The sequence below is a fragment of the Mauremys reevesii genome, linkage group 15 (genome assembly GCF_016161935.1).
Source record: "Mauremys reevesii isolate NIE-2019 linkage group 15, ASM1616193v1, whole genome shotgun sequence".
Classification (NCBI taxonomy): domain Eukaryota; kingdom Metazoa; phylum Chordata; order Testudines; family Geoemydidae; genus Mauremys; species Mauremys reevesii.
This window is the reverse complement of record NC_052637.1, coordinates 30,608,566-30,623,800: the sequence shown is the minus strand read 5'-3', so window position 1 is coordinate 30,623,800 and position 15,235 is coordinate 30,608,566. Positions and strand designations below refer to the sequence as shown.

At 50.3% G+C, this 15,235-nt stretch overlaps 2 protein-coding genes across 12 annotated transcripts in view; one reads left to right on the top strand and one right to left on the bottom strand.

Moving 5' to 3' along the window:
* The window catches only part of CASKIN2 (CASK interacting protein 2), a 147,985-nt gene that overhangs the window by 97,041 nt on the left and 35,709 nt on the right, over window positions 1–15,235 (bottom strand). For 9 of the 10 annotated variants that reach the window (XR_005588371.1, XM_039500970.1, XM_039500964.1 and 6 more), the window contains one exon: window positions 3,776–3,947. The exons of the other annotated variant lie outside the window; for it this stretch is intronic. The gene's annotated coding sequence lies outside the window, so the exon portion shown is untranslated. The remainder of the gene's footprint in view (window positions 1–3,775; window positions 3,948–15,235) is intronic. 10 annotated transcript variants of the gene reach the window in all.
* LOC120383201 (melanin-concentrating hormone receptor 1-like) lies at window positions 62–10,288 on the top strand. 2 transcript variants are annotated; one of them, XM_039500990.1, is made up of 2 exons: window positions 62–392; window positions 6,145–10,288. In XM_039500990.1, exons 1-2 carry the CDS (start codon window positions 323–325, stop codon window positions 7,191–7,193), a joined length of 1,119 nt encoding a protein of 372 aa, XP_039356924.1. In that variant the 5' UTR covers window positions 62–322; the 3' UTR covers window positions 7,194–10,288. The 2 variants fall into 2 exon arrangements, with proteins under 2 accessions (XP_039356924.1, XP_039356925.1); XM_039500991.1 differs by lacking the exon at window positions 62–392 and adding an exon at window positions 5,189–5,228.

The following is a 15,235-nucleotide window of genomic DNA, read 5'->3' as shown; positions in this document are numbered from 1 at the left end:
CCGCCGCTAGGGGCTGCAGGCTCGGCTTCCCCCGCAGCTCTCTCCGGAGCCGGGACCGAAGCAGCCAAGTTCATGCCCGCAGCCGCCAGAGCCGTGCAGCGCCCGGAACATCGGCTCCAGCCGCCCAGCCCGGCGGCCAGCGAAGTCCCCTGGAGGCGGCTCCCTGCCAACTTGCCCAAGGGACCCTGCCCCGCCTGCCGCCGGCCCCTTCCCTCTCCCACGCCCCGCGGCCCGCAGAGCGATGCCGGGGAGCGGGCAGGCGTCCAGGCAAGGCGAGGAATCGGGCTGAGGTTCGCCTCGTGGCTCCCCTCCTAGATGCCAGATGGCCTCGGAGAACTCCCTGCCCCTGTGCCCAAGGAACTGCTCCGCCTGGGCTCCCAGGAACGGGTCCGGTAAGTGCGGGCCGGGGGACCGGCGGGGCTGAGAGCAGCAGCAGACCCCGCGGGATGGGCTGGGACAGGTGGGCAGGGAAGCCTCTGGCAAGGGGATCTCTTGTTGCTGCTTTGACTGGCGCCGGCTACCGGTACGCGGAGGTTTGGGGGAGCCCAGCGCTGGCCCCACCGACACGCCCTGCACTCTCCGGGCTTGAAACGGAACCGGCTCCAAGATGTCCTGAGCCTGGACCGAGGGGAGATTCTGCTTTAGCGCCTCTGCCTGGCCTGCCCCGTAACCCTCGGGGAACAGGGCTGAGCTCTCCGCTCCAGTTCCCCTCCCTCGTCCGTCCCCCCACGTCCCCACCCCAGTTAGACACGCGGCAGGTTGGTGAAATTTACACTTCAGAACCAGCTGGGCTGGACAGCTCCCGCGCTGGTCTCCCGGCTCCACTGGGGGCCGCTCTCTGGACCCCGCCGGGGGGCTCCGTTCAGAGTGCGAAGGGAGGGAGAAGTTGAATGCGGCAGCTTGCAAAGTTCCCAGCAAAGCTCCCTTTCAATTAACCATAGGCGTAGCGCGAGGGACTGCATCCAGTGAGAAGGCTCCTCCCTCCAGGGCAAGTCCGGAACCCTCTGGGTTCAGCCTTATTATTTTTTATTCTAAACTTAGTAATAGCCAGTTGAAATTCTTCCACTGCATTCTGAGCCTAAGGCAATAATCATCAGAATTCCTAGCAGTTTCAGCCCTAGCTCTCAAAAGCATTTCACAGTGGAGGGGAAGTGTCATCTCAGTGTTACAGCTGGGAAATGAGGCACAGAGAAGGTAAGCGGTTTGGCTGGGATCACAAAGGGAACCTGGTAATGCTGGGAGCAAAACCCAGGTCGTGGGACCTTTGCTTTATCCCTTGGACCCTGCTACCACCTTATAGTCGTAAGCCAATATGGTTTATCCTGTGAAGAAGCCCATTAAGCCAGGTGCTCAGTAGTGTACATTGGTGAGGTTCCAGTGACTTCAATGGAACTACAAGGATCTATAGCAGCTGAGGATCTGACACCGATATCAATAGAAGCAGCGGTTCTCAAACTAGGGGGGCTGCCTCCCAGGGGAGGTGCAGGAAAGTGCCAAGGGAGGTGCAAGCTGCTTGTGGGTGTTTCTTTTTAAGATCTCTGTCCTTCAATGGGAGGCAGCCCAGGCTTGGCTCTCCTTCTCCCCGCTCCTTCCCAATCCCTCACCTGGAGGTGGTGGGACTCCAGCTGTCAGCCCCAGGGTGGCAGCGCAGAAGGGTGGCAATGGGGCACTAAGTCTGCTGTGAAAAGTAAATATTTACAAATATCACTTTTCACATGGCCACACTTACTTCTATGCTGCTACTGGCACAGAGCTGCCTTCAGAGCTGGGCATCTGGCCAGCAGCTACTGTTCTCCCCTCTGCCGTCAGAGCTGGGTGGCGGTATACGTACTAGGGGAGGGGACATAAATGACTACAGATACAAATAAGGGAGACCCGATCAAATAAGCTGGAGAACTACTGCAATAGAGCAATGAATATTTACACCAGCTGAGGATCTAACTCCTTATTTCAGAAGGTGGATGACACTGTCACCTTTATTCACTGAATGCTTCACTTTAAGTCCTTCGTTAGCAAACACACTAAAAGACAGTTTAATACGTATTTGGATATGTTTGTTACAAGTACATTCTCACCTTAGAGATAAAGCTCTGTAGGCCAGGTCCTGTGATCCTCATTCAGGCAAAACTTCCACTAAAGCAGGGGTCGGCAACCTTTCAGAAGTGGTGTGCTGAGTCTTAATTTATTCACTCTAATTTAAGGTTTTGCGTGCCAGTAATCCATTTTAACATTTTTAGAAGATCTCTTTCTATAAGTCTTTAATATATAACTAAACTATTGTTGTAAGTAAATTAAATAAGGTTTTTCAAATGTTTAAGAAGCTTCATTTAAAATTAAATTAAAATGCAGAGCCCCCTGGACCGATGGCCAGGACCCGGGCAGCGTGAGTGCCACTGAAAATCAGCTCGCGTGCCGCCTTCGGCGTGTGTGCCATAGGTTGCCTTCTCCTGCACTAAAGTGAATGAATGTTTTGACTGATTATGGATCACAGGAAGAGATGTAGAGCCATTAACAAGGACAGTGACACCAAATTGTGACAAATCTTGTTGCCATATAAGAATTCAAGTAGTTGTCATAATTCTGCAGTGCATGGCCACTCGGCCTTTCATTGGAGCCATGGAGACAGAGCTCAGATCCTTCTGCTCTGAAAGTCCCTACTCACTTGAGCTAAGGGAGAATCTCCTCCAGATGGTAGCAGTACAGAGTCTAATCCACACAGCTGAGTAGTTCTGATTTTATTCAGTGGAGGGCACTAGTGCATATAAACACTAAATTCATTGCAACACTTACTAATATGGCCTTAAACCCTAAGGTCCTGTCTACACTGCACTAACTGTCAGTCTCTCTCATTGGCTAAAATTTCCCCTTCATTCCACTGTCCTTCAGTACACACTGCACCAGTTGTCTGCATACATGCTGCCCTCCATCCCAGTGTTGGCTTCTTTTTAGTGGTGCTTTAAGTACAAAGTTTTCAAAACTCTTTGGGATCCTTCAGGATGAAAGGTGTTATATAAATAATCCTTTATGTGAGGCCTTTGTGCTTACATTAATTTTGCTATAAGATTATTTGTGCTTGTACCAAACATTACAAAACCACCACAAGCATTTTAAAAAACTCAGTTGTACACCAGCAAAGTACATTTTAATGGCTGGGAGTCTGAATATAATGTCCTGTGTTTTAATAACACAATCCTCCCTGTTCCTGGAAGCGGTGGGGTGAGGACACACATCTCATACTAGCTACTATATAGCAGCTTGGACAGAGAGTCTTATTCTTCTAGTCTCTCACCTCAAGGCCCCGGGAAAGAGGGAGGCCAGTCTGGATGCTCTGGAGATGTGTGGGCTTGATAATGTGGGAGAAACAACAGATCTCAATTGTGTTCCTATGGCAGAGTGTTATTTAAAGCCATAGAGCACTGGGCTTTTCTTGGGGATTAATGACCAGCTGGGAGGAATTGATACACTTCAACCACAGCCATGACAGGGGCCATTAAGCTCAGTGGGTCACTAATCCCCTGGAAACAGCCTGTGCCAAAGTTATTTCTATTATGAGCTGAACATGGGGGTGGGCGCCAGCAGGAAAATCTCACAGGCATATGGATTTTTTCTTATGGATGATATATTTTCCATTAGTTTGGACAAAGTGTTCCTAAGACATCAGCCAAACAGATTCTCATCATCCACTTCAGTTTCTAATCAGTAGCAGATGAAGCAGCAGGGGGCTGTCTTTGCTGGAGATACAAATATGAATCCTTAGCAAACCAGTCTGCTTTACCTGTGACAAGGCTCTTCCCATCTGTGGCTGATTGTCTGTGTTCTGTCAACTGTGTGAATGCTTGAGATAGGATGCATATGGCTATAGATTCAAAATGTTCCGACCTCGCTTTGTTTACGACTCATCCTGAGGCTTCCAAGTGTCAAAAGCATACTTGTCACATCTCTGCTCCCTAGAAAGCAAACATGACGTGACTGAGGTGGAACAAGTCTGTTTTGCTAGTCCTGGGTCTGATCCTGCTCTGACCCCCACCCCACCCTCGGTGTAAATCGAGAGTTACTCCATTGACTTCTGTCAAGTTACTCCAGATTTACTCTGATGTAACAGATAAAAGTTTGGACTCAAGAGTTTTAACTGGCAATACTTGGCCCTGAGTGGGTATCTGCTGTTCAGAGGGACTGAACACTAGTGACGTATTTGCTAGTTTTTATTTCTCTGGGTTCTACTGTAAATGTCCCCCACTTCCTCCCAGCACTACACCCCTGCAGGAACAAGTTGTTAAGGAGACAGAAGAATGGAGTAATTGAAAAGTGTTCCCAATTAAAATCAGTTTGAATCATCTGCAATTCAATGAGAGCCAGTCACAGGCTTAGGGGATGCTAAAACTGCAGTGCATATCATTTCAACAGGCACACAAATAATTTACACAATGACTTCCCATGGAAACAACATACCCCATAGGAGAAAAAAAATGAGATAAAAAGTGATTTGAGTCCGCTGGGGATGGTGGTCTTCTCTTTGCACATGTGGTTTGTGGTGCTTCCTGACAAGGCAGTAGGTTCAGCAAACACTAACTCAGACTTGGGATGTCATGCAGAAAAATCAGGGCCGCCCAGAAGATTCAGGGGGCCTGGGGTCTTTGGTGGCAGGGGCCACCTGCCGCCGAATTGCCACCGAAGACCCAGCACTTTGGTGGCGGGTCCCGGGGTGGAAGGACCCCCTGCCATGGGTCTTCGGGGCACTTCGGCGGCAGGTCCCAGAACAGAAGGACCCCCCACCGCCAAATTGCCGCCGAAGCCCTGGAGCAGAAGATGGCCCAGGGCCCCGTGCCCCGTGAGAGTTTTCTGGGCCCCCCGGAGCGAGTGAAGGATCCCGCTCCAGGGGCCCTGAAAAAGTCTCATGGGGGCCCCTGCGGGACCTGGGGCAAATTGCCCCACTTGCCCCCCCCCTTCTGGGCAGCCCTGAGAGAAATCAGGTGTGAGTTGGCATTGGCCATTGGGCCATTAACCTACAGAGACTATCAACATAACAAGTGAAAATTAATTTGGTTATCTGGGCCTAATGCTTTCCACAAGTGCTGAGCAGCTGCAGCTTCAATTGACTTCAGCTGGGTTCTCAGCACTACTGAAAATCAGGTGCCTAAATAGGGACTCAGGGGCCTAATTTTAGGCCTCCACTTTTGAAAACCTTGGCCTTAGTATTTAGGAGAAGCTTTAGAGATCTCTTGCAGGAGGTAGGTCAGAGCTGAGGTACATTGGCATAGCTGTTTCAAGTCAGGACTGAGGTACATTATGGCAGTGGTTTTCAAACCGCAGGTCGTGACCCAGTACTGGGTCACTGAATGTAAGGCACTGGGTTGCGGTGGCTCTGGTCAGAACCGCCGACTGGGCCATTAAAAGTCCCATCGGTGGTGCTGCCCAGCTAAGGCAGGCTAGTCCCTACCCCACGCTGCACCCCAGAAGTGGCCAGCAGCAGGTCCAGCTCCTAGACGGGGGGACACAGGGAGCGGGGGGAGGAGGTGGTGCCTGTGGGCGAGAGCCACGTGGTGCTGCTTGCGAGCCTCTGCCTAGGAGCTGGACCTGCTGCTGGCCGCTTCCGGGGCGCAGCGCAGTCTGCGGTGCCAGGACAGGCAGGAAGCCTGCCTTAGCACCCTCACTGTGCCACTGACCGAGAGCTGCCTGAGGTAAGCCCATGCCCCAAACCCCATGTCCCAATCCCCTGCCTCAGCCCTGAGCCTCCTCCCAAACCCAGAGCCCCTTCCTGCACCCCAAACCCCTGCCCCAGCCTGGAGCCCCCTCAAACCCAGAGCCTCCTCCTGCACCCCAAACCCCTCATCCCCATCTCTGTTGGGTCACGGGCATCAACAATTTTCTTCAACTGGATTGCCAGAAAAAAAGTTTGCAGTGGTTTTCATTATGGGGATGCTTATATGGCAAAGTGGATGTAAATGTGAAACTAAGCTGGTATGCCATGTGCATTGGGCAGGGCAGGAAAAGGTGTAAGTTACTCCCACTTTAGTATCCACACAATTTCAGAATTCCTTAAACCTGTCTCTGAGCTGAGGAGAAATCCAGCTACACAGGGGTATTGGCACAGTGGGGGATGAAGCCCAGGCTGTTAAGACTCATGGCTCTGGTTTGTTTTGGCAGTGGCAGAAAGGGCAGCCCCCTACACCAATGTGATCATGCCTAGCCTGTTCGGCATCATCTGTTTCCTGGGCATTGTCGGGAATCTCATCGTTATCTACACCATTGTCAAGAAGAAGAAGCTGAGGTGCAAGCAGACCGTGCCCGACATCTTCATTTTCAACCTCTCCATCGTGGATCTCCTCTTCCTGCTGGGCATGCCTTTCCTCATCCACCAGCTCCTTGGTAACGGCGCCTGGTATTTCGGCGCTCCTTTGTGCACCATCATCACTGCCTTGGACACCAACAGCCAGATCACCAGCACCAACATCCTGACAGTGATGACCCTTGACCGTTACCTGGCAACCGTCTACCCTCTGAAATCCACCTATGTCCGGACACCATGTGTAGCGGCCTCAGTAATCTGCTTGGTGTGGCTCCTTTCCTTCCTGACCATCATTCCCGTGTGGATGTATGCAGGCCTGATGCCTCTGGAGGATGGGACTGTCCGCTGTGCTCTCTTGCTTCCCAACCCCGAGACTGATGTCTACTGGTTCACGCTCTACCAGTTCATGCTGGCCTTTGCTATCCCACTGATTGTCATCTGTGTTGTTTATTTTAAGATCCTCCAGCACATGGCTACCACTGTGGTCCCCCTTCCCCAGAGGAGCCTCCAGGTACGTACCAAGAAAGTCACCCGCATGGCAGTTGCTATCTGCTCTGCCTTTTTCATTTGCTGGGCCCCTTTCTACATCCTCCAGCTGGTGCATCTCGGCATTGACACGCCTTCTGTTGCCTTCTTCTATGCCTATAACTTCGCCATTAGCTTGGGCTATGCCAACAGCTGCCTCAACCCCTTCCTCTACATTGCCCTGAGTGAGACCTTCAAGCGCCAGTTCATGGTGGCCATCCGTCCTGCCAAGGAGCAGTTCCGCAACAATAGTTCCATCAACAACAACAGCGCAACAGAGGCCAGTGTGTGCCTAAAGCTTGCACCAGAATCCACTCAGCAGACTCAATTTCTGGAGGATTTTTCCCCACACTCTCTGCCTGTGACTGTCGCTGTTCACTAGGGACTCTGTGGTCACACCAGAAGATGGCTTTGGGGGTCTTTTCTGGGAATGACACAAAGTAAGGAGGGCAGTGGATAAGAAGTAGCTTTTGACTGCTCTCAGTGAAGCACACGGACTACAGGTTTCCACTTTGGAGACTCACAGTCGAGTCCTCTCTCATTACAGGGCTCTGCATTCAATCTACCCTGGATCTAAGAGCTTCTGCATACTGGTTGCTTGGTCCACTGAGGAACGACTTGGGAATTCCTTTTAATTTCACACAAAACATTGGGCTCCTCTTGGAGGGAAAAGGGAAAGAGAGGGAGACATGAAAAGAGAGAAGCCTTTGGAAGGTATTTTATTGGCACTGAACGCCATGCCAGCCTTTAGCAAAAGGATCTCAATTGGGTCCTTACTGTTTGACCATTGGTTCTGGGAAAGAAGCTGATATGGACCCTCTTGCTTTAAGACTTGAACTTTTTTAAAATACTATTTAAAAAAAAGGGGGAGAGGGCTAGAAAACTGAGCTTACCGAGGCCTATGCTTAAATTCCAGAAGCAAAAAGACAAGGAACTGCTCAGCAAAGCAGCCTTCAAAGTGCCTGAGGAACAAACTCACAAGCATTAGTGAGGGAACTCCTGCCTTGCTAAGATCCTCTGGACTTTTTGGTGAAGTCCCAACCTGCCTCCAGTGAGCTGTGCTGCTTGGCCGACCTATGAATATTCAGGAACTGGATGCTGGGGCCTTGACAAGCTGTCTCTATATATTTGCAAACAAAATCAGACCCTCTGGCAGATAGTGATTGTACTGCTTCAAGGGATTTCACGCAGTTGAGCAAAGCTGCTGCTCCTAACACCTGATCTGTAGATAGTTGAGCCTGCGTCCCCCATGCTGCTCCTTCAGTCTCCCTCTGTGTCCATCAATCTGCATGTTCATTAGGGAATATCACACAGGTGGCTTTTTAAAGATTCCTCCAAACAAGCCAGCGTGCACAAAGACAGATGTGTGTAGAGGAAGAGAATGGGAGGTCGCTCTGAGAAAATGCAGCTGCTTAAGGATAATGATAATATTACCAATTAAAACAAAAATGTCCATATTTGGCAAATACAGCTCTATCTCTCCAGAGACTGCGAGGTACTTTCACCTATTAGAGGGACATGGATCAGCTAAGTGCTGGGGATTACACTGACAAAGGAGTCCCAGGAGACGGTCAGGAAAGTCTTAAGCTGCGTGTTAAACAAGGAGCAAGTGACTGTTGTGGATGTGTGTCATGTAGCAGAAACATTACAACCACACACTGTTTCATAAGCACTCCTACAGAGACCACAAACGGCGCAAAGGAACTAATTCACATCCTCATAATCACACACTCATCCACACAGCTGCACACCTCCATGCGGCTACACACAATCACACATACAACTACAAAACATTCTTCAGAAACCATGCACACATTTGTAGGCATGTGTGTATATATAAGTACACAAAACCCATTGACATGCACACACATTCACCTACATCCACACTAGCTGATACACATGCAGGCAACCCCATATAGAGACACAGTTATTTCTCTAATTACGTACACCAGTGTAAGCACACACATCCCATGACCGCACTGTAGTCTCCCAATATTGTTCTCTGCCTCTAAAGGATAAATCTAGATAGGTGGGCAGTCAACTCTTCAGGTCTATAACATACTCTTTCCTCTTCTGATCTTTGTTCCCATCCTGACTGCATGGAATTTAACTCACCTGTGCCGATTCTAGGGGAGCTTTATTGTGGTTACTTGCTCTTTGGCCAATAACTTCTCTGAGGGGATGGGAGCAAGAGATAAGGAACACGGTCATGGGGTTTGCTAAGGAGAGTCTTGTTCTTCTCAAGAAGGGCAAATACATCCTGTGTGACCCTCCAGTTGGGTAAGGAAGAGGGAAAGAGGGAGGATTGTGGCCCCTTTTCTGGTGAGAGCGGGTAGCCAGCGGAGATTGATTCCAATTCATTCTAATAAAAGAAATGGATTGAGTGAGGAAAGTTCTGGGAGGGGATGAACATGGGGACTGAACTACCCAAAAATCCCCTAAGCAGCAGCAGCTCATCTTCCCTTCCATCCAGGCCAGCGCCCCACTCACTGCTAGGTGAGCAGGGTCTTACTACATTGAACTGAAGATCTTCAGAACGGATGGGTCCTTTCTTCCCAAACCAGGCATAAAACAAAATGTCCCTCACTCCCCTGGTCAGTCAGGGGCTGTGCCTGGTGTGGAGGCAGCAGGCTCAGCCTCCAAGGCAGGAATGCCTTGTGTCACTCAATAGCATCTCCCACTTCTTAGAGCCAGGATGGGTTCCAAGCAGCAATGGGCCCCATGCTGCTCCTTCTCCACTCTTGTTGCTGGAGCAGGGAGAATAGAGTTCGGGGGAATGGGGGACTAGTTCCCTATCCCTTCTGGGTTTGCTGCCAGAGAGGGAGTTGGGGCTGCTGTACGGATTGCGGAACTTGCAGGACCCCACCTGGACAGCCTGAATCACAGACATGAGAGGTGGAGGAGCCCTGTTAGATTCCCCCAGAGCAGCACTCTAGAGCAAAAGCAGGATTGTTCCCTATGGCCTGTGCTTAAGGGCTGGCTGTGATCAGGGAGTGGTGTTGAGAGATTCTGGATGAGGCTCCTTGGATGGAATAGTGCCAGCTGCAGCAAGGAGCAGGAACTGTGGGGGATGTAAAGCAGGGAGACAGGGAATCCCCATGGGCAGAGGCTCCACAAATCGAAAACCAAATCAAACATCCCCCAAGGTAAGGGAGGGGGCTCATTTCATTTTTGTGTGAATCAGATATTGGTCACTGTGGTAGAGACTCTGCCACCCTGCAGGAGTTGGGCATTTCCCACGCGTCTCTGAACAGGCCGCACAGACCTCTCTAGAGATCAAGACCAACAGAGTTTAAATTGAGAGGATTTCCCCAATGCTCCCTGCGTCTGCTACAAATGTGTAATTATCCGACTGTCCGCAAAGCTTGAGCTGGATGTGTCTGCGAGGCCTAAGGCCTCTTGTGTACTTCGTGCTGCTGGTATTTGGCTCTCGGGGAGAATGCCATATTGTTATCTCGTGTACAATAAAGACATTTGTGCTTGAGCTGGTTGGCTCCAGGCCTGTGCTCAGTCTGATCCCGTACTGCTAAACACTTTGTATTTCCCATCACAGGCTGGCCAATGAGTCAAGGAGCCAGAACTGTAAATGGCTCTGTGAGCATGTGTGGGTGCCCACACCTTTTCCAGGGCATAACCAGGTCACACAGAAATGTGCCTCTCTGTGAAATTTAGCTTTTAATGGGCTTTGGTGGCATCCTTTCCCCTCTCCCTCTCTCCCTTTTCCAGTCCATTCTCATATGGACCCAATCCTGCAAGGTGCTGGGCACTGCCTGAAAGGCGTTGAATGCCCCTCAATCACACTGAAATCAAGGGAAAGACACCATGCATCTTGCAGAGAGCAGGCTTTTAGTCCCTGTCTACGTCAGGGCAAAGTTGTGTTAGAAGATCCCCAGCTTACACCCATTTTAAAACCAGTGCTTAAAGGCTGTTTGAACTTGGCTGGAGCCTCAATGGGATTCTGACACAGTTTGACTGGTCAGCATGAGCAGGTCCTGACTGTCAGGGACGGGGGCCCCCTCTATGCCGGCATCTGACAACTCACACTAGGAGAGTGTAACATTTCCAGTAGAGCTGGGGGAAAAAATGTGGTTGAATAGTAAACTTGCCGAAAAATTCAGTTTCCAGGAGACCAAAACTATTTGTGAATTCGGGTTGAATTTGACGATCCGTTCTGGCCGAATAAAAAAATGAGGGGGGGAAATTCAAAGACGTCTGACTGGTTCATTTTGACGTGTCTCTTCCAAACAATGTTCACAATTGTGTTTGACACACATAATTTTTTGTTTTGGCAAGGGGAAAAAATCAGTTTTGGTTTGAAATGACCCAAATTTCTTTTTCAGATGTTTTGGTTAAGCCACCCAACTGAGGCTATGGCTACACTTAAACTTCAAAGCGCTGCCGCGGCAGCGCTGCCACGGCAGCGCTTTGAAGCGCTAAGTGTAGTCAAAGCGCCAGCGCTGGGAGAAAACTCTCCCAGCGCTGTCCGTACTCCACCTGCCTGTGGGGAATAACGGACAGCGCTGGGAGCGCGGCTCCCAGCGCTGGGGCTTTGACTACACTGGCGCTTTGTAGTGCTGCAATTTGCAGCGCTGCAGAGGGTGTGTTTTCACACCCTGCTGCAGCGCTGAAAATTTGTAAGTGTAGCCAAGCCCTGAAAAATCACTGAGGGCTTGGCTACACTGGAGAGTTGCAGCGCTGGTGGAGGCTTTACAGTGCTGCAACTTAGTCACTGTCCACACTTGCACGGCACATACAGTGCTGCATCTCCCTGGCTGCAGCGCTGGCTGTACTCCTGCTCTGCCTTGGGTATAACTATTGCAGCGCTGGTGATGCAGCGCTGGAGTGCAAGTGTAAACAGTGATTAATCTTACTACGCTTTTCCGGAATTTTCCCATAATGCTTTTAACTAAATTACTCTCTTTGTTTTGTTATGATGCCTCTCTTTGTTTTGTTGTGAACTCAGGGCTCCGGGAGTTGCTTATCTAAAAAACAAACACAGCTCCTGTTTGCTGTGAATGAGGCAGGCAGAGGGATGAATGTCTACAGCTAGTGTTTGCTTGAGGAGAGAAACAGCATGGCGGGGGGGGGGGGAGGGGGAGAAAGGAAGTCTGTCGGAGCAGCTGCTTATCTGGTCTGCAGGCTATTTGCATTTAAGAGTGAATGAGGGGTCGAGGAAATGGTCAGATTTTGCAAGGCAGGGAGCTGACACACAGCGTCGGCTCCAAAAATCCACTTTTTCTCTCTCTCCCACTCCCTGTCACACTCCACCCCACCCCCCTCTTTCGAAAAGCACGTTGCTGCCACTTGAACGCTGGGATAGCTGCCCATAATGCACCACTCCCAACAGCGCTGCAAATGCTGCAAATGTGGCCACACTGCAGCACTGGTAGCTGTCAGTGTGGCCACACACCAGCGCTTTCCCTACACAGCTGTACGAACACAGCTGTAACTCCCAGCGCTGCACATCTGCAAGTGTAGCCATGGCCTGAGTTGCTGAGCACCAGTTACCAGTTTTAGTAGGTTCCTCTCTGCCTGTTCCCATGAGGTTTTTCTTGACTCAGACATTCCACATGCTGCCTCCTCAGTCCCTCTCTCCAGCTCCTAAGAGAGGAGAAACCAGCCTGAAAGTGTCCTGGGAAAGGTCTGTATTTCAAAGAGCAAAGGGCTTCCTGCTTTGTCTCTTGTCGATGCCATTTCTACAGCAGCAGCAGCAGGCACAGCCAATTAAATACACCTGTGGAGAAACCCACTATGCTAGTAATACCCGTTTTGGCAAAGCCTGGCCCAATTAGGGTCTTGGCAAGTGAGGCTCCTGGATGGCAGTGAAAGGAAATGGCAGGGAACGTGTCTTAGGATCTCCATTTACTCATAACCTTTTGCTGCTTTTTGTTCCAGAGCTTGAGTGTCTGTAGCAACAGCAGCAAAGACTCCTTAGAAAGAGGATATGCATCTGGGGAGTGGGGTGGTTTCCCAGGGCCCCAGGCAGAAGCCATCATTCTCCAACAGATCTCATTATACAGGCAGTGAAACTGTCATAATCTTACAGGATAGCTTGGACCTCCTCTTAAAGGCAGTTTACCACCAAAAAGGACAGGGCAGCAAGGCCAGATGTCCCAATAGCTATGCTGAGAGGGAGTGGAGTAAAGACAGAGAGAAATAGGGGAGAAGGCAGCATTGGGGAAAAAGGACGGGGGTGGGAGAAGAAATGAGGTTACAAAAGGAAGAGAATGTGGGGTGTGAGAGGAAAAGAGGGAAGATGATATATAGGGACAGAGAAAGATTAGACAGAGAAAGAGAGAGGAAGGAATGACAGAGTGATTGAAATAAAATGGGGGAGAGGGAGGAGAGTAAAAGATCATTTAACCCCCAGATCCTGATCCTCCCCATGTGGCCTCTAAAGCATGGGATGGGAATAACTGTGCACCCAGCTGAGGCTAACAGGAGGTGCTACCCAACCATCCCGGGCTACAACTTCTGAATGCATCAGACAAAGGCATCAGGCCTGAGAGGCCCAGCCCAGCCAGGTAAGGTGAGGGGCCAGCCCCGGAAGAATTGTAATAGTCACAGCTCATACAACTGCCAGGAGAACAGGCCCCACCCCTTCCACGAAGAAAGCAGAATGCCAGGCTACCCTGTCACATGGAATTGGACTGAGAAGCCATGCAGCAGAAAGGCAGCAATGGGGCTCGCCCCACAAAAGTGAGTCTTTCTCCTAGAACCCTGCAGTCCTTACACAGGCAAAACTCCCACTGACCTGCAGGATCAAGCACTCCAAGCCCACCATAAGTGGCCGAGGACTGGAAAAGACAATGCAGATGGCAAGGCTGACTGCAGCACCATTATAACCAGGGTTGCAATGCAGCCCTGGAAAGGAACCATCTGACTCAACAAACAAGGTAATATGTCCCTGCCTTCCCACCCCAACTCCCCACCCCTTCCATCAGCCAGCCTGGGTGGGGACAGACCTTCATGGGACAAGAGATCAGCGGTAAATATATTTGTCAAGAAGTTGTCTCCTGATGAGGATCCCGTAAGACCTGGACCACATATTGTTATGTGCTGGTGATGGGAGAAAGTCATGAATAATAAGAGAGCAGGACTCCCAGGCATTAATGGAAGGGATCTAATAAGGCACTGAATGCCATACTCTCAGCCCAGCACACAGACATAAGCATCACTGGCACAAAGAGAAACACACACTTCCTCCTTCTGTGTGTTGTGAATGCACCAGAAAACTGTCTCTGGGTGTTATGAATGTTGGTCTTCAACGGTTAAGGACCACCCCTGCTCACACACATGGTCGCATCTGACAGAGCCTAGCAGAGGGCAACCAGCAGAACTGCTTTCCTGCAGCTGACCTTCCTTTGCCACCTTACCAGAGTAAGTTATCCACCTTTTCTCTCTCTGCATATGCAGCATGCATGAGAGAGTGGGCTGACCATATTTTTACAGGGGCATGTGCCTTTGCTTCAAGTCCCATTACTGCAGCATTACATGGTGACTGGAGAGAGGCTCAAGCCAGAAAACGTGGGTCCAGAATTTGGCTACACCAAAGTTCTGAGGAGCACTGAGCCAGGGACTGGGTTCAGGCCCATCTCATATTGTAACTTCTGCAGCACTACGAGAAGGTCTAAAGGGACTTTGCTCACCACCCAGGAAATCCTTTTGTAGTAAATGGTGCATCCTCTCTTTACTGCAGCTCTGCCTGGAAGCTATAACAGGAATGTTAATAAAAGACTCTTCCTCAAGCCCTATCTAGCACCTTCTGTTAAGATGGAAAGAGTTTTAAACTATTGCCATGTGTAGGTCTGACCTGGTTCTGGTTCCGGAGAATCCAGTTCTTCTGCCCATTCCTGCCTCCCAAGAGGTGCAAGGCCATTTCCCAGTGTTGCTGCTAGTTTCAAAGTGGCCCTGGCAGAGGGTCTCCATTTACAGCCTTCAACTGGGCTCTGAGTCAGAAGGGGAGATTCTGAGCCATGATTTCAAGGGCTCAGATGCCTAGCATCGCCCTCCAGGGTTCCCATTGGCACAATAAGATGAATCCTCAGATGGCAAGATGGAGTTGGGCTTTGCTGTCACTTAGTTTGTATTGTCTCCATCCAGAACAAGCCCCGTGTCCCATGAGCTCCTTTGGAAAGAGAGGACGAAGCTACCTCTGCACAGACACTCAAACCCAACCCAGCCATCTCCACATGACTCTTCCAGACAGAACCTCCCTGACCCTTCCACAACCAAGAGCACAGAAAGAACCTCTCTGCTTGGAAAGTCAGAAGTATGCTACCACCAAAATGTCACCTTAGACGCATAGAATAGATCCCCAAGCTCTGGCTCGGTCTAGCACAATATGGCTAACATCAGGTATCACATTCATTTCCCGCCCTTGCAAAGTCTGCTTTGTTAACACAGTGAGTATGTTGATGTTCT